Consider the following 25265-nt stretch of genomic DNA (forward strand, 5'->3'; position numbering starts at 1 on the left):
TCATTCATCGGCCTACATTTGCACGGAACAGAACTGATTATCCCTTGTAGAATCTAAACTAGTGTGACAGGCTGGAGGCTTCTAGCTATCCCATCATTCATACAGATCACAAATTTTGCTGAATTAATGTTTGAGTATCTAACACATAATCCTTAGTAAACTGTACAGTGAGGTTGGAAAGTCAAACATCATTCAGCAAATGCTTTCTAAACTAGTTTGATTAACTTTTCTCTCCATATTGTGTCTATGGCTAACGTTAAGAATAAATTAGCCTCTTTGCAGCATGCAACTTTTTATCTACCCGTGACCTTTCTCCAAGAAAATGGGGGCTGCCTCTTTAGCTTCAAATATCTCTCTGACGTTCCTGTATAAAGCCTGACTTTCAGCCAGACTGTAGTTTAGTCGATGCTGAATGTCAATACACTTTGTCAACTGACCTTAAGAAAGGTGAGAGAAGCCTGCTGAAATTGGCTGAAATAATTCAAGAACAGTGACTTCATATGTGGTAAAATACTGTACTTTTTCTAATTCCACTATATCTGTTTTGAGATGTGGTAACCCATAACTGCACCCAATACTCAAGATACAGTTTCACCATTAATTGATTCAGAGGTATTGTGATATTCTCGGGTTTATTCTCTAATCATTTCCAAATAATTCCTAACATTCTATTTGCTTTTTTGACTGCCACCACACACTGGGCTGAGGAGTTTTGGATATTGTCCACAAGGACTCGGAGGTGTTTTTCCTGGGTGGTGACTCCTAATAAGGAACCCATGCATGTGTACCTGTAGTTGAGATTATTTTTTCCCTATGTGTATCTTTTCCACATTAAGTTTAATCTGCCATTTAGATGTTCAGTCTCCTGCCTCACAAGGTCCTTATGCAATTCCTCACAATGTGATGCAGTTTTAACAAATTTGAATACATTTGTGTTATTTGAAAATGTGATCACCTTACTCATTGCTTTCTTTTCCATACCATTTATGAATACATAAAGAAGCACAGTTCCCAGTACAGATCCCTGAGGCACGCCACTACTGACTTTACTCCATTTGGAAAACTGACCATTTAGTCCTCTTCTATGCTTCTTGTCTTTTTAACCAGTTACAAATCCAAAATAGCACACTGCCTCCTAACCCATGGCTTTTTAATTTCCTGGGGAGTCTCTCATGTGGGACTTTATCCAATGCTTTCCGCAACTCCAAAAACACTATACCTGGAATAGGCAACTCCGTTTCTCGAGTTTTGCATGAATATCCATGAGATATATTTGCATACAATGGAGGCAGTGCATGCGTATTCATTATAGGTATCCTGAAAATCTGACCTGTTTGAGGGCAATCGAGGACCAAAGTTGTACTATATCAACTGGCTCCCCTTTACCCACACTTTTTAGGATATCCCTAATGAATATGCATGGCAGCGATTTGCAGACAACTGAGGTAGTATGCATGCAGCTCCCTCCCATGCATATTCATTAGGGGATGTCCTGAAAACCCAACTAGTTTGCAGCCTTCGAGGACTGGTATTGCCCACCCCTGGCTAAAATTGAGGCAGCTCAGATCACTGTTAGTCTGAGTCATGGCCCCACCCCTGAGGATCCGGATTGGTCATCAAGGGTTCATGAAGGGAGTTGCTGGGAAAGCTCTAGTGTTCTGGCAACTTGTTGGCTGAGGGCTGCATCATGGACGTTTGGAGGTAAAGCTCCAGTGACTCAGGTTGTGCTCTGAATTTGCACTGGAATACCAGTGAAGTAATCTAGTATAATCTGGCCTGCACTGAAATGCAGTGAGTAGTAGATTACCTTACTGAAGTTAGTGCTACATTTAAATTGAAGGTAAAAGGAACCCTTGCTTTGTGTAGCTTTGTAAATAAAAGTGCTTGCATCAATTACTAAGAACTGTGTGTCTGGTTGCCATAACCTGACACCTAAGAATGATGAACAATATAACTGAAAAAGGATTGATGGAGAAGTCTTATCTGAGTGTCATCTCTTGCCAAAAGAGCTCAGCCCACACTAAATATTCATCCTCATCCTGGTTTGAGGCTTTTTTTTCTCTGCCCATTCAAAAATCTAGAGGGTATAAATAATGCTCAAGAGGTAAGCATTTTCTTTAATTGGAAAGGCAAATCTAAACTAAAGAGTCATGAAATAAGACTAGAAGATGTATATGATTTAAAAATGGGAAATTGGATTCTGAAGACAGCCAATGTTGGGACCTGACTTTTACGGTCTGGTCCTGATACGCAGATATTAGGGGAAAAACGCAGGACTGCTTCTATAGCTAAGTCATAAAGCAAAGCACATTCAAGTAGCATTGTCTGAATTACTAAGAAGGCTGCTCACCCTGTAAAAATGTTGATATCAGTAATTTTATTATGGGGTTGACAGTGCTTGCTTTCGAATGTTAATATTACCACCCTTAATATAAGGCCTGGGGGTAACCTGTATGGGGCGGCAGGTACTAACATAAGAAACGTGCTGGGCAGACTGGATGGACCATTTGGTCTTTTTCTGCCATCAATACTATGTTACTCTGTATTTCTTCATAGAAAAGGTGGTGTGACCTCTATGACCATGGGATGACCTCTCTGTGGGGGGCAGTGTATGTTATCAATTTGGGGGTAGATTTTAAGCCATGTGCGCGCACTACCCAGGCGCACACATGGACATGCGATTTTATAACATATGCATGCAGGCGTGTGCATGTTATAAAATCAGGGGTTGGCACGCACAAGGGGGTGCACAATTGTGCACCTTGCATGCGCCGAACCGCGATGCCTTCCCCCGTACCCTACCCCCCATCCCACCTTCCCTTCCCCTACCTCCCCCGCCCTTTCCCCCCCTACCTTTTTGACGATTTTTCTTTTGTTACAAAACTTACTTGTGCGGGGCCGGCTGACTGCCGGCGCGAGATCCCTGGCATAGCGGCCGTGCAGAGGCCTCTGGTCATGCCCCCGCCCCGGACCATCCCGCTCCACCCCCTCCCTGCCCCAGACCACCTCTTTTTGCAAGCCCTGGGACTTACATGCGTCCCGAGGCTTTACGTGCGTCGCCGGGCATTTTGAAAATAGGCCCGGTGCGCGTAGGGCTTTTAAAATCCGGCCCTTAATATGTTGGGTGAATTTCTTATTCAAAAAGCCAAATAAATCCAAATAAATAAAATAAAAATGGCATTGGAATTCAAGAAGACTTGGGATAAGCATAGACCATCACTAGTTGTGTGAAAATGGAAGCCAAGCCAGAGATCAAGAACAGTCTGCGTGTACCTGGAGTTCTTTATCTATCCTTAGTTTCTCTGTTTGTGTTCTACCCAACCAGAGCCTGGCTGGATCCACTAAGCTACTGCCAAACTACAATAGTAACCCAAGGTCAGATATTTTAACATTTTAATTTAAAAAAGATTTCCAGCAGTTTTTTTAGATCTCCTGTAGGCAAATTGCCACATTATACATCATGCCATTCAAAGAGCTCTCTGTAAAATGCGTATGGAACAAGCTAATTAGCATTCACATAATTACTCTGTCAAGCAGACTAGTTTTAAACTCCAAAATTATTCTCCAAAGTAACCTCGTTGGCCACAGTTTAACAATCACCCCCTCCCCCTTTTGAAAGGATCTTTATTTCATTCTCTCTGGGATTCTCTTTTGTGGCAGGATTTAATCTGCATTGTAACACTAGTTCTAGCAATTATATTGGTCATGTACTGTGTTAGCAAATTGGGAATTTAACATAGAATACAGCATGTGTCTGTTTTGAAAAGATGGTTTTTTTTATTTTTTTCAACTGGGTTTTTTTTTCTCTGAAAACAAATAGCTGGGATACTTCAAAATGGTTTATCTGATGTATGTCAGTGCCATATTTACAGTGTCTCTTATTCTGAGGTATCAAATTGCCTTGGAGACTGGTTTTGCATTATTATTATGTAATTACAATCGATACTCAATTTTTATCCATGTAGGGTGGATGAAAGGAAGAGCCGAATATTCTAGAAGTGGAACCTGCAGCTCTCAGATTTTACAAAGATGTTCCTGGCAGATTCTTCTGACAGCAGTTCTAATACTCTGAACTCATGCTGTGGGGAACAGGATTTTGAAAACAGCTATTTTCTGCTGAATAGCTTTTTAGGAAATTCATTTGCTTTTGATCCATATTGTGGTAATTCATATGGAAAAAGCAATAAGTGGAAATTGCACAGCATTCGGAATGATTAGTTGTTAAAGGTTAAACTGTTAATTTCAGTGTGTGCTGTTTGCTTGCTGCACTGAGATTAAATCCGTGTGGAATTCTGGGATAATTTCTTTTTAAGAGCGCTACAGTTACTTGTTATATTTAGAAAATAAATTTGAAAGATTTTCTTTAATTGATTACTTTTATTCCAAATCAATTCTCATATCAGGCAACTGCTTAATGAATTTGTGAAAAATTAGTAGCATTCACTTGGAACCGGGATAGGTATTAGGAATGAGACTGTGTGTATGAGTTTTAGGGAAAACTGCCTTTCACTGGTGATGTTAGCCAATAATTAATATTATAATTTAACACAGAAATATCATTCTATCCTTAACTAGAAACACAATGGCAGAAAAGGACCATACAGCCCATCTTGTCTGCCCATCCATACAACTGCATAGTTCTACAATCCCTCCCTCAGAGATCACCTGTGCTTGACCTATACTTTGTTGAATTCAGATACTGTCCTTATCTCTACCTCCTCCACTGGGAGGCTGTTCCATGCATCCACCACCCATTCTGTAAAGAAATACTTTTTTAGATTACTTCGCAGTCTACCTCCTTTCACTCTCATCCCATTACCCCTCCTTCCATTGAAAGAGACACACCTCCTGTGTAATACCTCAGAGGTATTTTGAGGTCTCTCCTATCTCCTGCTTTACTTTTAGGGTGTATATGTTCAGATCTCATATGCCTTACTTATAATAAAGAGCAATGACTTCCATGTTATCACTGTATTAAAATTAATATTTTTCACAATGAAAGATTATAATACAGAATTATGTTACATTCCAGTGCATTTAGAAATGGAGTTTTTGATAACACAACTAAGGTTCTATATAAATTGTTTTTATAATTGCTCACGTGATAAAGAACATACTGTATACACATTGGGTAAAGTCTATGCACATCTTTTACTTGCAGACTTTACTAGGGATGCGCAAATAAAAAAAAAATTGTTTGGCTTCGTATTCCCCCGAATTTCATTTGGTTACTTAAGTCAATCATCAGCTGAACAATTCTCTGTTTAACAGTATCCCACAACACAGAGCGAAGCACCTCCAGCTTCTACAAAATGCAGCTGCTGGAATTTTGCTGGCGCCAAAGCAACCGACCACATAACACCAATACTGCACCACCTGCACTGGCTCTCAGTCAAAAGCAGGTTACAATTCAAAACCTTCTGCTTAATCTATGTGTGTGTGAATAAACAAGACCCTGAATATTTCTCCCAACTTCTTTTTTTCCTATACTCCCACTAGAGAACTCTGATCCACTCAAATGAGTCTTCTTTCCCCTGGCTAGAATATCCTGTACGATACTTTGTGCCTTCAATTGTTATGTTCAAAACATCTGGAACAAGCTATTGCTAACATTATGACTTGAACTGTTATGCGTGCCATCCGTGGCAGACCCGCAGCAGGGCCCCCCTCACCTTTCTACGTTGACTTCAGCTCCTGGTTCCTTCTCGTTGGCGGTGGTGAGCCGTCAGCTCTGTCCTCGGGCCTCCCCCGGTGCCTCCGGCCATGCCGCAGTTCCTGGCATTCCTGGCCCAGCCACCACTTCTCATCAGGCCTCTCCACATGGCCCGCGGAGAGACGCTGCTACCCGCGCCGCACCCCTCCCTAGGCGCACGCCATTGCACCATTGATGTTTAAGTAGGGACTGTGGCGGGAACCTATCCGCGGTCCCGGATGAGGATGTCAACTCAGCTACAGTATTTAAGTGAAGGCTCCGCTCCCTAGCGTTGCCTTTGCAACAGGTCTCCTCGCTGGTCGAGTACTCGTTGCCTCCTAGAGATTTGTCTCTTTTCTGCATTCCGGTTCCTCGTTGTTCCTGGTTCCTGTTTCCTTGGTCCTACCTTGCTTCATCCCTTGGATTGATTACACTGACTTCACTGTGCTTTGCCTGACCATGCCATTAACTCTCTCAAAGCCTAGACCTCTGCTTTGCCTGACCATGCCATTAACTATCTCCAAGCCCAGACCTTTGCTTTGCCTCATCACACTATTGCCTATCTCCAGACCCAGACTTCTGCTTCGTTTGACTTTGCTTGACTATCTCCATGATCAGACCTCAGCCTTGCTTGCCACTGCCTTCGGATTGCCACCAGCCCTGATTCAAGCCTGTTCTTCGACAGCTCTCCAGCTTACTCCCTGGACGTGGTTTACTCAGGCTTCAGCCTGCTCTTGTTTGAGCGCCCTCTGTCTGCCTCTGTTCCATTGGTACCTGAGTTTCCAGGACACTACCTTGTCCAGAGTAAGACTGTACCATATCTCACCTGCTGTCTCTGGGCTGAATCATCTCATACCTCGACTATACACAGAGGCCCACCTAAGTCTGGGAATGAAGGCTGGTATAGGTACTTCAGCAGCCTCTGTCTATCAGCCCACTCTGCCTGCAGACGGGGGGAGGGGGGACCCGTAGGTCCTTACCTAAGGGTTGCATCAACCCCACCTCGGCCCAAGGGTCTACCTCTGACACAACAGCTGTGTTACTTTAATTTGAAGAAAAAAAGCTAAGGCATGGCTCTTTGATCACACCTTCCCTGGTGCCCGTGATTTCTGTGGGAGGAAAATAAAATTTAAAAAGCCATTTTTTTTTCTCTGTATGAAATGATGAGAGCTATGCGAGCATACAGGAGGCCGGCTGAACTGAGTCCTGCTCTGACCCAGAGTAAAGATATTCATGGTAGAGACCTAAGAGAGGCAAATAAAAGCTGTGTCTCTATACAAGTGAGCTGCAATTTGTGAGCGAGAATGGAGGAAAGTGATAGCATAGCATATGATGAGCGCTGTTCACTGTACACTCCTAATTTTTTTTTTTTATTGGGGGGAGGAGCTTAGCCAAATTTCTTTTTTAGAAGTTTGAAAGCATACAAAATCATGGCCTAACATCACTATTTCTGACATCAGATATTCAGTAGCACTTTTATATTTGGCCGCTATTCACCTCCAGGAGACTAAAACTGCCAGGGGTGAAAATACCCCTAAGTACTTATTGAAGGTGAAATTATTTCAAAGCTATTAAACGTTGAGTGTTTCCAACTACAGGCACTTATGTATGACTATTAAAGTGGATAAGTAGTTCAAGTGCTAGCTTTTGACAATGTGTGTGTTTTGTTGCCTAACTCAATAAGCCTACTGTCCAGACGTGCATCAAGTCTTTAAGATAATCTTATATTTAGAATCCTGAATGAATCTTGCATGAAAAATTCAGAACCCAGCTTCATACCTTCCTTGGCACTATTACTTTGTGGCTAAAGATAAATTAAATTTGAGGTTAAACTTGAACTAGGTAGATGTCAGCCTGGTTTTACTTATTTGGACTTTTCAGATTTTTCCCAGAGCCACTGGGAAATTTCAAAGAGAAATCAGAAAAGTCAAAACTGATTCAAAAAAATTGTTTTTTGATTTTGCAAAAAAATTAAAATAAAATAAATTCAAAGCCCAGTGTAATCTGCTTCTTAGTTTTTAAAAATCCAAAGAGAACTTTTCAAACCCATTTTAAAATTCTTCATAATGGGTTTGAGAAATCTTCAACATTATTACAGGCTCACTGATGTTCTCATTGAACCTGTTTTGAAGAAGTTTGCACATTGTAATTGTGGTTTTATCATTGCTGCAATAATTTCTAAACCTTTAAAACTCAGTCTTGGTGGGGTGACACTTTGATTTGTACCAGCATAGAAGGTCTTCCTTTCTGTTTCTATTAGTGGAATAGTCTTTCATAGCTTTACCTAAAATGGCTGAGGAGGATTATATTTCCAGTGCAAGGGAATAACAGAAGAAGACGGATGTTTATAGAATTCACAAGGCAATGGTTAATTCCTTATCTTTGTGAAAGGCCAGTCAATACTTATGGGATCTCCCCTCGTCACAATTGCCAGAGACAGATGACACACTTCTATTCTTTTTCCCTTTCATGACATCACGTCCACCATTAAGGTGGGTGTAACTCTAGACAGTTGCCAATAGTCTTTGTCTCCAGCAGATGTGCAGACTAGTGAAGACAAGTACCTATTAAGTTCCCAGAGGTCTGGTTAGTCCTAGGTCTGGTTGAGACTATTGGCTCCTGGGACATCTGTTCTTATGGGCTACTTCCCTTCATTAGTAGCCAGCTCCCAGAACAAGCAAATAAAAGAGAGTTATTTTCTTTGTTGATCTCTACCTTCCTCTCGGTAAGCACCCTTAGGCACTGCTCCCAGTTTCCCTAGGGGCCTGGAGGAGCTTCCCTTGTAGGGGATTCCCATTTGCTTCTGGGAGTCTGGGAACTGCAGATTTTGTTAGAATGGGGTCTGGTTCTCCCTTTCCCCTCTACTATCTCCTTCCCTTCCCTCTCTGTCCCTCCAAAGGAAAGAGAGGAGAGGGTTTTCTTTGCAGCCTACTGAATGGAGATTAACACAGTTGCCTTCTAAGGTAGTGAGTTTTCTTTCCGCCATCCTGGTGGGTCATGGGGAAAGGGAGGGTGACGTAGCTTCAAGCTGCATCGAGGTGCTAGCTCCGGCAATGGCAGTGACATTAGAAGCATTTGTCTGCTGAGCTAGTAGGCAGGGGATGGAGTACAGTGGAGCCTCGAAGATCCAAAAAATATATGTATATATAGATAGAGAGCACATGAAGTCCTTCGTCATCCGTTAGCATTATCTAGGCAGTCCCCCCTTTTGCCTTCTCTTCTTTTGGGGCCGATGCAATACAGTGCGGACATGGGTTAAATAGGCGCTAATCCACCCCCTAATGCAATAGGGAGATTAGCGCCTATTTAATGCGCATCCGATGCGGAGTGAGTGAGTTAGTGCTCATCACATGCAAATGCATGTGAATGAGGCTATTACTCATTCACTCCAAATGCAAAAAATAAATGTGCTTCTCAGACACACATTTATTGCTCAGCTATTAAGGCCTGCCTGGAGCAGGCCTTAATAGCTGAGCACAATGAAAAAAAAGTACAGAAAAACAGAAAAAACTGCTTTTCTGTACTTTTTAAAAAGGAAAAGGAAAAAAATCCCACATCTGCCGGCTGCTTTGAAGACCGACGCCGGTAACCAAGTCTTTGCCCGCTTTCTGCATTTCATATTGCATCGGCCCCTTTTGTCAGCATGTGACATGACTGCTATTTAAAGTAAAACTCCCCCTCCCCCTGTAAGGGTTGAGGAAAGCATGAATAGGGGCTGCAGATGCCCATACTGCGGAACTAAAAGAGCCCTTATGGTGGTTGGCTCCCTTTGTCCCATATTTGACAGGGACATGGAACAGGAGCAAATAGCCCATGAATCCTGCCCAAGGAAGTAGTAGCTCTGAGTCTAGCAGAAGGATAGGGAAGGTTAAATTATGTTCTGATAGACCAGTCCAGTTCCTACCGTTTACAGTACGGTAGGAGTCACAAGCCATCTCCCTTGTCTTTCTATCTCTTGCCTATCCAGTGGGAGAAGACAGAACTCCAAACTCCATTCCTTCCTCTCAAAAATTATTTTGTGTATACTTATCTCAATAGATGTTTTATATGTAATTGCATATAGAGAGAAAGCTAGAAATGACATGCAGAAAAAAAAGTAATGGTCCGGAGAAACAATCAGGGGATTTCTTTTCTCCACAATGATTTATTTACTTTTCATTAATTTTTAACTGAATCTGGATAATTGTGCCTTTCCAACTTTGACAGAAGGCTATTTGCAACTGCCCAGTGCCACACCTCTGTGGACATGATGTCATGAAAAGGATAAAGAATGGAGGTGTGTCCTCTGTCTCCAGCAGCTGTGGAGAGGGGGAATCCCATAGGTACTCTCTGGTCTAGCAGGACTCAAGAAAAGAAAAATATCAGGTAAACTTAATTTAACCTTGATGTTTATATTCTTTGAGGAATGCCTAAGACGTTTGCCTTTTTTTAGTACATGAAGCAATGCTGTACAAATAAGAATGGTCAGATAATGTGTACTTTATCAAAATCATTTTTTCATCATCAATGTTGCGTCGGAGGTGGACGCTTGGGTCGAGGTTGGGTTGACGCAACCCATTGGTAAGGACCTACGAGACTCCACCGTCGGCAGGCAGAGTGGGCTAATAGAGGCTGCTGGAGCTTCACCTATACCAGCCCTTGTTTCCCATGGGTTGAGCCTTTGGGTGCCAGGGCCGGCAGGACTTAGGTGGGCCTCTGTGTAGTTGCAGGAGAAGTTGGTTCAGCCCAGAGATTGCAGGCGAGAGATGGATCCAGTCCTACGCCGGACTGGATAATGTCCTGGAAACTCGGGCGCCAATGGAATGAAGGCAAACAGAGGGCGTTCGAGCAAAGGTAGGCCGAAGCCTGATGATTCCACATCCAGGGCGTAGGCAGAAGAGGCTTCCAATGGAAGGCTTGAGTCCGGGCTGGCAGCGATCCAGAGGTAGTGGCAAGCAAGGCTGAGGTCTGATCACAGAGATAGTCAAGAGTGTAGTCAGATGAAGCAAAGGTCAGGATCCGGAGATAAGCAATATGTAGTCGGAAAAGAGAGGTCTGGGTCTGGAGTTAAGCAATACTTATTCGGACAAGCAGAGGTCTGGGTCTGGAGATAGGCTGTAGCGTAGTCAATCCAAAGCATAGGCTGGGCAGGAACAAGGAAACAGGAACCAGGAATGCAGGAAAGAGACCTGGGAGGAGACTTGTTGCAAAGGCAATGCTAGAGAGCGGAATCTGAGCTTAAATACTATGAATAGGTTGACGTCATCATCCAGGGCCGCGGCCAGGTTCCTGCTGCGGTCCCTACTTAAGGATCAGAGATGGGCGCGGAGCGGGTAGTGGTGTCTCTCCACAGGCCATGCAGAGAGGCCCGACTAGCAGTGGCAACACCGAGGACTGTGGCAGAGCCGGAGGCACTGTGGGAGGCCCTAGGACGGAGCTGGCAGCCCACCGCCACCAGCGAGGAGGAACCAGAGGCTGAAGTCCATGTGGAAAGGTGAGGGGGCTGTGCTGCAGGTCTGCCGTGGACGGCACACATAACAATCAATATTAAAATAATTATAAGGATGGCTAAAGAATATAGGCTAGATTTAAAGATTAGGCAAAAGACCTGCTGTCATTTATACATGCCTTTTAGCAACCCCCAATTTATGCCAGAAGCAAAATTAATTTTGTTTTAAAATGTGCAGGCTAACTGAAGTGTGACATTTTTGTGTACGGCTTATTAATAAAGAGTAATTTTATGGACGACCTATTTTGTGTTATCATAATGAAGAAACAGGTATTTTTGACATGATTTGTGAATCAATACATTTAAATACAACTTAACTCTTGGTAAAAAAGTACAAAACGATGAATAAATCACATATATATTTAATTTGTATATAAATCACATATATATTTAATCACATAAATCACATAAATCACATATATATTTAATTTGTATATTGTTTAACTATTTCTCTTCTCTCATTTCTCTTCTTCTCCAAGTTCGGCTTCCCTTGTTAAATGTAACTGTACCTTCCGTCACCACAGTTCTAGTTTTTGTATATAATGCACTCCTGTTCTATGTAAACCAGCAAGATATGTCTTCATGATTGCCGGTATATAAAAATCCTAAATAAATAAATAAATAAATTTTAAAGTCTCTCCCAGAGGAATTGTGAAACAGTAACCCCTTGGTTGCTGGCCCTACCCAATTTGGTACTTCCAGATCCTATAGTTGCTCCAGGTCTTCCTTGCTTGATCTCCATTAGCACTCCTGCTGCTTCCGCTCCCTATTGACATTGTAGATGCCAGACTGTGCTGTGGAGTTTATTAGCTCAGAGCCAGGCAGACCCAGCAGTACTTCTAATGCAGACAATGCACTACTCAGGGATCCTAAATAGATCAGCAGCAGCATGGTCACAAACAGCATTTCACTAGGTTTTATTTACTATATTTACAGAAGATGCTGGTTAGGATGAGTTTATAGAGCTTAAATGTATTTCTCTTAATTTATATTTTTGTATAAACGTTATGATGCACATTGCACTGGGTGTTTTTGGGAGAGTTACTGTATCTATAAATGTAATAAAAAAACAGCAGTAAAATGGAGGACAGGGAAGATGGTACTGGAGGAAGGATAGGAGGAGATGGGGGTGCCCACTTGAAATGAACTTCCACTGATGGATGGACTACCAGTGGAGAAGATACAGACAAAAATAGTAACAAAATATAAAAATGCAATGGAATAAGCATAGAGGATCCTTGGTGACAAGGACGTATGCAGAGCAAGACATTGCCTAGGATCTATGGTATTGTGCCGAGGTGCATTTGGGTAGACTAGATGAGCCAAATGGTCCTTATATTCCATGACATTAGCAGGAATAGGTTTGGGGGGGGGTACAGATTTGCACCCTTCGATTTCTCAAGACTGATGCACAGTGAGACGTAATAAGGATAAAACAAAATGGCAGAGAATAGCTACATGTCCTAATAATAATGCAGGGTCACCAAGTTTAATCAGTGGATTACAACACTCCTGAAACCAACTGGGTCAGTGTAAGCAAGCAAGTTGGCGATGCCTGGGTGATGTTCATTAAGGTCATTAGGATCTAGAAAGCAAGGTGTTAGGGCAACATACTTACTAAATTTGGTAGTGGTTTGGTGGTAAGACGTGGGGTGGGGGCTGAGTGTTGGATTAAGCATGGGATCTTGTATGGTCATCTACCCAATTTGGTAGACAAGCACCGGAGTAACCTGCATGGCATGGTGGTTATAAGTGCAAATGCATCAGGCTTTCAAGGAGGCACTAGAGTAACCTGCTTATATCCCTCACAGCAATGACACAGCTACATCAGGCTTCCAAGAAGGTATAGAGTGGCCATTGTTAAAACCTAAATAAAAATGAGCATTGGGATGCCAGATGTTTTAGACAAAAGCCTCAAAAGGAGGCCAATGCATTAAAGTGTGTTTGCATTTGAAAACGCAATAACATGGGGAAAAAAAGGCAAATAGTATCGTGATTATGAGTTTTAAGGCATGTTAGTAACTAGTTTTTGTGTGTTTTGTGCATGCAAATGCTAAAAGTATGGAAAAACAATAATGAGCTTAAGGATCATGCAAATCATCTCAGCGATTTCCACATTGTTGATTTTTCTGCATTCAAATGTGAAACAGTTGTTTTTTTTTTGCCAAAACAACTATACTTTAGGGAGGTGTAGCTACTGTAAGTGTTTTTTGATAAAGTCTACAATTTTGTATGGAATGTAGCACAAAAAATTGCCACAAAGCTATTTGCATAGATGATAAGTTTCATAGCGGTGCGCGAACTTAAATGTACGTGTGTTCGTCGGCCTGCCCCCAGGGATGCAGCTATTTTATAACATATGTACATATATGCTCATATGTTATAAAAATAGCTTGGCCACGTGCACATGTGCACTTAGTTATAAGTGGTGCACCCCTGTGCGTGCATATCCCACTTCTACCATGCAATAGGGACAAGCATCAACACCATTACTAGTTTTCCCAGTTCATTCCCAGTTCGCCCAGTTAAGGAATAGGTCTTCCAAACCCCCTTAGTTTAATAGCCTTCCTTACCCCCTGTTAGCCTCGACCCTTAAAACCCCCTCTGATCTACCTAGATTTTTTTGTTTTATTACTTGCATCCATGGCCGCAGTAAAGCTTCGTAGCAGGGGACCCTGGTGTGCGCCGAATTGCATAAGTATTTACACGCAAATTTCAGGTTAAAATCACAGAACGCCCATATCCTGCCCATGCTCCACCCCTTTTAGAAACTTTTCATTTGTGCATTCAGCGGGAGTTATGCGCGTATCCGGGCAGCTTTTAAAATCTGCTCGGGGCGCACCAGCCCAAGTTATTTGCGCACCCCCTGATTGATGCGTGTGTCAGGCTTTTAAAATTCACCTTATAATATGTAAATAGTCTGATATTACAAGAAAAATATCTTGCATTACTGAGTGATTCCAGTGGAGTCCTCTGTGGGTTAGTACATCGGCCCCTAAATTTGATGGCTGAGTGGATTATTGCAAAATTTGGTAAGAAAACCAGAAAAAGAATCTCAACTGGGCTGACTAGATGGGTCTATTGGTCTTCATCTGCCATCAATTACTTTTATTAGGGGCAGAGTTAGAGCAGGAATATACAGGACTGGTGGAAGCACTACTTGAACTAGGTGGCTGCCTAAAGTGCCACAGGTTTGGGGGCAGCTATCTAATTCTCCATCAGCCCTGCTCAGAGAAAAATGCAGGACTGTGGGGAATTGCACTTGCTACTTCCTGCCTGCAGGAGCTGGAAGAGGAAGTGGTATCCCCTGGGCCCGATGGGGTGAGAAGAAGGAGGACCAATCACCCTGCCCCTGCTCCGCCCTGGACCCCTCCCACCCCACCCCTCCCTGCCCCGTTTTGCAAGCCCCGGGACTTACACACGTCCCGGGGCTTTATGCGCGTCACCGGGCCTTTTTAAAATAGGCCCGGCATGCACAAGGCCGGTTATGCGCGTAAGTCCGCCGGATAAACGGGCGTAATCCTTGAAAATCTGGCCCATTATGTCTATATATTTCTTTAGTGCGATATATTATAACACTCCAGTCTTATTTTTTAGACTTCTTGCATTTGCATACTGATATTTTAAAGTAGATTTATTTGTATTTCTGTTTTTATATGTACCCAGAACTTGCTTTTTATCAGATGATACAGGCAGTCTGGAGTCATTTCTATCTTCGTGTTTTGTATTTAACTACATCTGGGCTTTTTCAGCTTTTACAACCACCTGTCAGGTCACTTGAACTTACTTGGTTAGCCAGTATCCTTCGAAGATACCTTGATTTGAAACATCTGCTCCTGTGTTTTCCCCCATATACTAGTTTAAAAACTGCTCTATCTTCTTTTTAAAAGTTAGTGCCAGAAGCCTGATTCCACTCTAGTTAAGGTTCTGTAGGAAGATGCTCCCCCTTCCCCAGAATGTTCCCCAGTTCCTAAAAAATCTAAAATATTGTTTTCTTCACCATCTTCTGATGGTTGAAGACTAGTATCTGGAGCACATCTGTGAGATTTTATTGTGCAAGCCTTAAAATCAAACAAAAGAAAAAATATTATGCTCTCAATTGCTTCTAATTTTCCAGTTTTTTGTTTTTTTTTTATGTTTTCCAAACCATGGGCCCTATATACTCTCCCGGATCTGGTATGTAGCCATATAGTTGAGGACTGTGATGTATGTATCAGTGATAAAGGACAGGAAATATTAAGTACTAGGGGTGTGCATTCGGATTGACCGCATTAGTAAAACGCAACTCATATTTTTTTTTTACTTAAAAAATTGATTCGACATAAACGATCGGATTTCCCACATATCGAACATAGATATGTTCGATATGTGGGAAATCGCGATTGTTGAGCCAAAATAAAAATATAAACCCCCTCACCCTCCTTAATCCCCCCCCCGACTTACCACAACTCCCTGGTGATGGAGCGAGGAGTGAGGACGCCATTTCTGCAATCCTTGGCGAGAAGCATGTGACGTCGGCGGCACGTCGAGTGACGCCGGCGTCACGTGATTCCCGGCTCGTTCGCGCCGGACGGCTCGTTCGGCCCAAAAAGAACTTTTGGCCAGCTTGGGGGGGTCAGGAGGTCAGGAGGCCCCCCCAAGCTGGCCAAAAGTTCTTTTTGGGCCGAACGAGCCGTCCGGCGCGAACGAGCCGGGAATCACGTGACGCCGCGTCACTCGACGTGCCACCGACGTCACATGCTTCTCGCCAAGGATTGCAGAAATGACGTCCTCACTCCTCGCTCGATCACCAGGGAGTTGTGGTAAGTCTGGGGGGGGGATTAAGGAGGGTGAGGGGGTTTAATTTTTTTTTTTGCACATATGTACATATACCCAACTCATTGGATTTTTTTTATGTCCATATTGGCCGCAAGTGGGACCCCCTTTCGGACATAAAAAATATGAACATAAAATTTTGCTCTGCACATCCCTATTAAGTACATTAGACAGAACAAATATACCAATTTTTGAGCCCAGCAGCATCCTCTTGCTCCTCTGGGCTTCTAGCTCAGTTGGTACTGACTTCATTATTTTATAGTGCTATATACTTTCATTTGCAACTACCAAGGGATTTTTACCCGAATTTATATAACCTCCTTCCCATTTCATTTAGTCTAGTAATTACATCAAATATCCTCAGCAGGGGGATATGCACTAGGGCTCCCATCCAAACCTGACATTTATTGGCCCCAAGATATTGCTACTGCACTATGGTTGGGATACTCTCCCCAACACATCCATCCCCCCTCCAGCAGGGCTGTGTACATCGCATCTGCAACATCCCCAGTCCCAGTCAGCCTGAGAAACCAGAGGACCTGAGCAGGGAATCAAACCCAGGTCGTTCACAAGTCAGTGCACAGCACCGCCACTCTACAGAACATATTTTAAAGTATATTAATGTATTTATTAATTAATTTTTATATACCGTCATTCAATTAGTATATCATGAACAGTTTATAATCAATTAAAAGAATAAATCATATAAGTGAATCATAAAATACAATATAGATAAAAAATTAAATGGAAACATAAAAGATTTTTATAAAATAAGTGTGGAATGAATACATCTAAATAACTTTAAATAAGGTAAAAATAGATATTAAAATTGGATAATAATTTAAAAAATATTTTGAATATATATATTTGATTTAATTAAATATTTAACCCTGTAGTTTTTCAATGTTTTGAAATGTGTTTTGTTTGTATGTTCTTTGAATTCCTTCCTCTCATCTCACCAAAGTTATTAATAAATGTTGTCAACAGCCCAACCATTTCAATTTCTTTCTGTATTGAATTCCATTGTTTCACAGTGCCAAAAATGATATTTCCCACCTAACAAATACCAGAAGGATCAGGTATTTAGACAAGAGAATCTATATGGTAAATCATTCCAGAGATGAAAAAGAAGCCATGTGTGAAATAAAGGTTGGTCCTCTTTAGGACTTCATCATTTAATCACAGGATTGCTAATCAATAAAGAACATTTTTCAGAATGAAAGGAACAGTGGCCAATGATATATATTTATTGTCTAATTTGATAATCTTGCCAGACTTATCTTCTGTTCAAGCTCAAATCTCTTTGGATAGGAAAGAAATCTCTGGCACTGTACATTACACTTAATGTATAGTGCCAGAGATACCAAGACCAATCCATTTTCATCTTTTAAATCTAACTATCTTAGATAATAATTTTAATGATACTGTAATAAATCTATCTACAATAAAATCAGTCATTGAGGTTACTGTTCAGTGAGTCTTAGAATAAAATATTTAGACAGTTAAATGCAGTGTGGTTATATCATCTTTATTATAAAGTTGTGATTTCATCTTTTACTTTCATTTATTTAATTTATTTTCAACACTTTTATGGTGCTACTGTCCAGGGCACCTTAAAGAAGGTTTCATAGAAATATATATCTCGGGGAAGTCAAGGGGAAAAATGTAGAAGTCCATACTGAGTCACTATCCAGCTGCCAAAGTTAGCCAATAAGCTTATCCAACTAACTTGGACAAGATATTCAGCGTTGTGGCTATGTACTTGGTAATACTCAGCTAACTTAAAGTCAGATGAATAAGTTTATCTGGCTAACTTTACAACAGTCAGATAGCTGTTCTACAGTTATCTGTCTAATTTAGGTGAGATTTATCAAGCTGCATTAGGGCTATAACATGTGTTAAATGCTTTACATCACACAATATAGCTTTATTGCAGCAATATCGCACAATATTCACGATATTGCATGATGTTTGGGCCAGAAACCCAGTGCTATTATGATGAGCTGCTTTGCATGGAATTTGCATGGATGAATTCTGCAAAGCAGCTCATGCATACCTAATACTATGTAAATAAAATAACACGGTTGATTTACAAATTTGTCAGCCACGTTTATTTTAACCACACCTTTTCCCTAACAGAGGTCCCGATGCTCCTGTGGTAGAATTAAAGGGCACTGTAACCCCAAACGGCTTCCCCCCCACATGTAAAGAAAAAGTAACCAGGATCTTATTAGACCTCCTAGCCCACCTTGGGGCTGACAATTGAGGTCGCTCTGCAAAAAAAAAAAGGTAAAATAATAGATTAAAGGTACCCTGGCCAGCCCCCTCCTTACGCACTCAACCCCCCAGCCTCCCATTCCAAATGAATAATAAGCCAGTAGTGGCCTCCTTTCTCACGCCCTCTACCCCTCAAATTTTCAAAAATTACATTAGTAGGCTAGTGGCACCCACTCACCCTGGATCTCCCCATACCCCCATTACATTAAAATCATCATTATTGTTCAGCTGGAGAGCCCAGGATGCCCCCTAGTCCCAGGTCTGGTCAGCACCATTTTCCAAAATGGCGCCACCCAGACCCTTCCCTTGTCATGTGAGGGGGCAAGGTCTGAGGAACACGGTAATATTGCTGCGATATTATGTTGGTGATGGACAAATTATCATGGGACTGTCCTCCCTGTGATACTGGGTCCCTTCCACGATAAAATATCATAACTTAGTGAATCCAGGCCCAAGTTTGCAACTAAGGCAATGGAGAGTGAAGTGACTTGCCCAGGATCACAAAAGAATTAGTACGACTTTCACTTTGGCTTCTCTGGCTTGCAGCCTGCTGCTCTAACCACTAGGCTACTCCTCCACTTCATGACGGGAATGACAGGCTTATATTGATAGAATGGTAACACAAATACTGTCATCCAGTAAAACTCCCCACTTTAACGATCAGAATGCTTTGGCACACATGACTCCTAATACTTTAACTTTACAAGACTAGCAGGTTGGTGGTGATAGTGGTGGGAAGCAATCCAGAATGACTTCAAGGACTTAGGAGGCTAGATATTTGGGTCACAGTTGCACAGGTGTTGGCAGTTTTTTAGATTATTGTGAGACCTTGAGGTTGGAAATAGGAAGGAGTGGGTGCTGGGGGTGTAAACTGAAAAGATGATCTTGCATGCTCAGTAATCCAGGAGGGTGGAGTATAGTTGAGAAATATGACAAATACTTTCTTCAATAAGAAGTGATAAACTAGGCAGTAATGCTCTAAGGCTGGCAACCGGGATATATTCTTGATAGCATGCACAGGAATAACTATGCACACTGGGTGGTCCAGTTAGCCTATACTGCTGTCATCTACTATGTTACTATGGTACTATGTTGCTCCACAGCACCAGACATCTCTGCAATAAGGTAATATTCAAAAAGTTGCTTTTAGGGTAAATTTTCCTTCTCATTCTTTGCCCATACACTATTAAAAATTGCAGTTTCAATGGCAATTTGTAGTCTCTCTGAGGGCAACTGTGGATAGCCTTGAGATAATGCTACATAGAAAAATGCAGGAGGCTGTAACTTTCCAACTTTCTGCTGTCAGAGTATTTATTTATTTATTTATTTAAAACTCTTGTATTCCATAACTTCCAATCAGACAGAGTAGAGTGCATATAAAAAGTCATAAAATAAAAACAACATACATACATTACAAGACCACCATATTGTTAAATATACAGAAACGCAATTCAACAATCAGGCTATCCAACTTCTTCCTTAAATAATATACCTTTTATTTGCTTCCTAAATAGCTTTTCTTCATCTTCAGCCCTCAACTGTGCCAGAAGAGTGTTTCATGACACTGGAGAAATGCTATAGCACTTGTTTTTTGAAGCTAGTACTCATGATTTGTGGGAAGCTGGAACAACCTTCACCTTTGGAATGTAAAGCACTTGATCATGTCATGAGCCACGCAAGGATAATCTACTAGTAACAGCTTATGTGTAATAATTATCATTTTAAACTTAGCCCTCTATTTTGTTGGTAGCCAATGTAATTCCCTTAGGACAGTCTGTATATGGTCACTCTTATTCAAGCCCATGAGTTGCCGCGCAGAGGCATATTGTACCTGGAACTTTTCCAGGATACCCACATATAAACAACTACAATAATCAAGATATCCCAGGACCAATGACTGGAGCCCCATTCTAAACATCTCATGCAGTAACAAAAATCTCAAAGGTTTTAACATTTTCAACTTATAAAAAGCCACCTGCGATGCATGACAAACATGCAAGTGCATTGACAATTAGGAATCCAACAGGATTCCTAGACTTCTAGCTTCAGTGGATAATGTCAAACAAACAACATTAACAATTCATTCAGTCAAATTGTTAACAGGTGGGCTCTTTCCAACCCAAAGCAACTTGGTTTTTAGTTTATTCAACAACAACCCATTACCAACTAGCCAATTTTTAATACATAGTATACAATTTTGGAAGAATTCTTCTTGAAAAAGGCCGGCTGTATCACAGGGAATGAATAGTTACATATCAGCGGTATATATAAAATAAGTTAGGCCCAATTCTGGAAACAAAGTTCCCAGCAGAGAAAGATATAGATTAAATAGAATGGAAGACAGTGCTGAACCCTGGGGGATTCCTATGGGAAATACTTGCCAGGTTCCCCATTTGAACGCATTGTCTTCTGCCATTTAGAAATTATTGAAACCACTGCAATTCCATCCCAGAAATACCAACCATCTGAAATTGTGAGAGAAGAATGCTGTGTCTAATGGTATCAAAGGTGCTGGATATATCAAGCTGTATTAATATGCCAGGCCTGCCATGATGTAATATAGGGACACAGGGTAGCTGCCAGTGCAATCCTTGGGGGAAGGCGTGGGGGCACCTGGAGACAATTGCCCTGGGCTTCACCCTTTAAGGCCTCACACCAACACTGAGATGGGACAGTCAATGGGATGGAGCTGATGTGGCAGGATTTGTGCACCAGGGGGCGGATTTTCAGAGCCCTGCTCGCCTAAATCCGCCCAAAACCGGGCGGATTTAGGCGAGCAGGGCCCTGCGCGCCGGTGAGCCTATTTTACATAGGCTCACCGGCGCGCGCAGAGCCCCGGGACTCGCGTAAGTCCCGGGGTTCTCCGAGGGGGGCGTGTCGGGGGGCGGGCCCAAACCGCGTGGCGTTTAGGGGGCGTGCCGGGAGCGGACCCGGAGGCGTGGTTACGGCCCGGGGCGGCCCGGGGGCATGGCCGCGCCCTCCGGACCCGCCCCCAGGACGCGTCCCGGCGCGCAGGAGGCCTGCTGACGCGCGGGGATTTACGCCTCCCTCTGGGAGGCGTAAATCCCCCGACAAAGGTAAGGGGGGGGCTTAGACAGGGCCGGGTGGGTGGGTTAGGTAGGGGAAGGGAGGGGAAGGTGAGGGGAGGGCAAAAGGAAATTCCCTCCGAGGCTGCTCCAATTTCAGAGCGGCCTCGGAGGGAACGGGGGTAGGCTGCGCGGCTCGGCGCGCGCCGGCTATACAGAATTGATAGCCTTGCGCGCGCCGATCCAGGATTTTAGTGGATACGCGCGGCTCCGCGCGTATCTACTAAAATCCAGCGTACTTTTGCTTGCGCCTGATGCGCCAGCAAAAGTAGGCCTGTTCGCATAGTTTGAAAATCTACCCCCAGGCTTCCACTATTACTTCCAGATTCACTGGCTGGCCCGATACTGCTGCTTCTCTTTCAGCTCCTCCTACTGAGCTGTTCTTAATGGCTGCGACCCTGACCACTCTTCAGCCTGAGATAGTGTGTGGTAGTCTTTTTTATATATCATTCACATTTATAGCTACATTCTAAACAGCATGCCTCATTACCTCCCTAATATTTTAACTACTGAAAATCAAGAAAAATATGCTGTATTGTACTGCTTCTTTCCATGTGCAATTGTCCTTTTTTAGAAAATTAGCTAAGATTTATGTTTACCTGTTGTTGACCTGATAGTTGAGGTGACGTTGGAAGATGTCATTGCAGGGATACAGTCATCGTCTTGGGAATAACCAGCCTGGATAGCTCGAAGGTAGCTGTGGCTTCTTGTTCGAAAACATCCAGGAAGGTCCAGGGCATCCATTGCCTGAGATTCAACTTCACTGAAGACTGATTCACACACAGATTCATACCGCCCATTGATCTCTGCTTCGCTCATCTGGGGATTAGGTAAACAAAAACATTCATTATATTTTTTTTTCATTACCAGAATCCTATAACGCATTATAAACACACATGTCAAAATTCTTGCTTTGCTATTTGGATATTTATTTATTTATTTATTTATTTATTTATTTAGAATTCTTATATACCGACATTCTTGTACAATTGACAAATCATATCGGTTTACAATCTAACAGAACAATCGCGGTTAAGGCGTTACATTAAAACAAAGCTTCTAATAGAGTATATAGAACAACATAACAGTGGCAGCTAAGGCGTTACATTAAAACATAGGGTCTAGTATAAATATGAGAATAAATATGAGAACAAGTGTAAATGTGAGAACAAGTGAACAAATCAAATGGAGCGTAAAGGGGACCCTGAAGGACAATTATATTCTGTTATGTCCTTTGACCTGTGTCAAAATGGTCTTGGGAATCCGGGAAGGCTTGTCTGAAAAGCCACGTTTTGAGGTGTTTCTTAAATGTTTAGGATAAGGACTGCAATTTAAAATAGGTCTTGGAAATCTAGGGTTATGCAGAGTGGGCTGCATACCTGGATTATTAACTAGAAACATTTCAAATGGTAAATCAAATTGGCTGTGTTGGGCTTTCCAGAGAATAATGGCTTCATATACACATAATCTTTCATTACATAACAGATTTAAATTGTGTTCCTAATGATCAAAAACTAGATGTTGGTCTATAAGGTTCAGGATTAACCCTACTGACATTCTAACCCTTACTATTTGGGGTCTACTCCATTAAGGAGTAGACTGGGAGGGAACTTCCCTATCCCCTACCCTAGCCTCCCTTCCCTTCCCTTCTCCTCCCCACCCCCTAAACCTTTTCCCTTACCTTTTTTTTTTCTTATTTTGTTGCTTACTGCTCCAACGGAGCAGTAGCAACATACGCACGCCATGTTTCCCTTCCCCGGTACAATGGCAAATGGCCGCTCTGCCCTGCTCCGCCCCTTCCTGCCCCCCTGGTTTACCCATAAGGATGTTTCAGTTTCACACTCTGGTGAGGCCTCCCAGCTTCAACCAAATGGAGTTTCATTTAGAAGTAATACTTTACTGTGCACTTACTGACAGAGGGTCCTTCTCATACTAATTTACCGAAGAGATAGATTTTTACACCTGATACCCTTTTGGGTGAAAGGGAGACCCCATCTGGATCTCTACCCAAGGGACAAGGAGATGGAGCAAAGTAGGACTTTTTGCTGTGAAGTTGGGGATCCTTCCAATAGGATTCCCAGATCGTCACTGGGTGAGCTTTGTACAATTAAAATCACCATGAGAGCTCTACCCAGAGGTCTGAATAAAGGACATCTACTTCCAGAGGAAAATACACTTGTACCAACAGTTAGATGTAAATTCACTCATGGACAAATGGACTTAAAATAAAGTTTACTGACTGATAAAAATTAACACCCAGACCCTAGTCCTATGTGCATCTAGAGTCTACACACACACACTGGGAACAGCACAACATCATCTGGGCCACAAGTGAGAGCTTACCCCCATAAAATGAAGCCTCCCCAGGGAGTAAGAGTCAAGAATGGGAGTAATTTGTTAGCCAGAACAGCCCCTGAAGGAAAATTAATGTATTTGTATGCCCTTGGGATTAACAACCCCATAAGGGTTACATAAAATAACCGAAAACAAATAAATAAGGTAACTAGGAAATTGCAGCAACATCTGAAATTGACAGAATTTGCTGTCTTACTGTGCCTACAGTTTACTCGTGGCCCTGGTCATGACAAGCAAGGAGAAAAAGCTAATACATAGAAAGGTTGATACTATTAAATTATCCATCTTTGAACAGTTTTATGGAATCAGAGAGCTCCTCATCCAAATTCAGTGATGTTACACCATCCCAATGATTGTCCTGCTACGTAAAGGCTCTTGAACTAATGTTAGAAATTTCTAGGTCAACAGTGATCAATGGGAAACACTACTACTTATTTGATAATTACTTTTAAAAATTATTTATTTATGAATTTCAAAACATACATCAAGAAACTATTTGATTACAAAAATATATAATTTACACTAAGCAGTACAAGATGGAGGGAAGATGAAAAGTAACAATAAGAAATCAAGAAAAAAAAGAACCCCAGCTGTCTTACAAAAATCCAGAATATCATACACTGTATGATATAAGCAGGTTCAGAGTGACCTTACTCTCAGGTCGATCCAGTAAAGTGTGCTCCGTTGGAGCGCACTGTCACCCTGCTCTGGACGCGTGTTTTCCCTTACCCCTTATTCAGTAAGGGGAGGAAAACACGCGGCCCACCCGCGGCACCTAATAGCGCCCTCAACATGCAAATGCATGTTGATGGCCCTATTAGGTATTCCCGAGCGATCCAGTAAGTAAAATGTGCAGCCAAGCCGCACATTTTACTCTAAGAAATTAGCGCCGCCCAAAGGTCGGCGCTAATTTCTTCCGGCGCCAGGGAAGTGCACAGAAAAGCAGTAAAAACTGCTTTTCTGTGCACCCTCCGACTTAATATCATAGCGATATTAAGTCGGAGGTCCCCAAAAGTATAAAAAAGTAAAAAAAAAAAAAAAATAAATTTTGAATTCGGCCCGCGGCTGTCGGGCCGAAAACCGGACGCTCAATTTTGCCGGCGTCCGGTTTCCGAGCCCGTGGCTGTCAGCGGGCTCGAGAACCGACGCCGGCAAAATTGAGCGTCGGCTGTCAAACCCGCTGACAGCCGCCGCTCCAGGCCAAAAGGAGGCGCTAGGGACGCGCTAGTGTCCCTAGTGCCTCCTTTTCCTCGTTTGCACCGCGTCGCCTAATTTAAATACTGGATCGCGCGCACCGGCGAGGGACCGGTGCGCGCGCCGGGAGAGCGGGCGTTAGTCCGCTCTCCCACGGACTTTACTGGATCGGGCTGTCTGTAGGAAAACATCCAATTGAAAGGGATCAAAAAAGACATAATTAGCATTTTGATACTTATCACAACATTTACAGGGACATTTTAAACAAGAAGTTCCTCCTATATCTAGAACCTTCTGTTTCTTTTTAAGAAAAATCTTCCTCTTCTGCTGGGTGTCTTTCACCACATCAGGAAAAATT

At 42.4% G+C, this 25265-nt stretch overlaps 1 protein-coding gene across 1 annotated transcript in view; it reads right to left on the reverse strand.

Annotated features, from left to right (window-relative positions):
* The window catches only part of DLGAP2 (DLG associated protein 2), a 511962-nt gene that overhangs the window by 232539 nt on the left and 254158 nt on the right, over nt 1-25265 (reverse strand). The window contains exon 4 of the mRNA XM_029595762.1: nt 21958-22177. Coding sequence (XP_029451622.1) covers nt 21958-22177 — 220 coding nt within the window. The remainder of the gene's footprint in view (nt 1-21957; nt 22178-25265) is intronic.

The sequence above is a fragment of the Rhinatrema bivittatum genome, chromosome 3 (genome assembly GCF_901001135.1).
Source record: "Rhinatrema bivittatum chromosome 3, aRhiBiv1.1, whole genome shotgun sequence".
NCBI lineage: Eukaryota > Metazoa > Chordata > Amphibia > Gymnophiona > Rhinatrematidae > Rhinatrema > Rhinatrema bivittatum.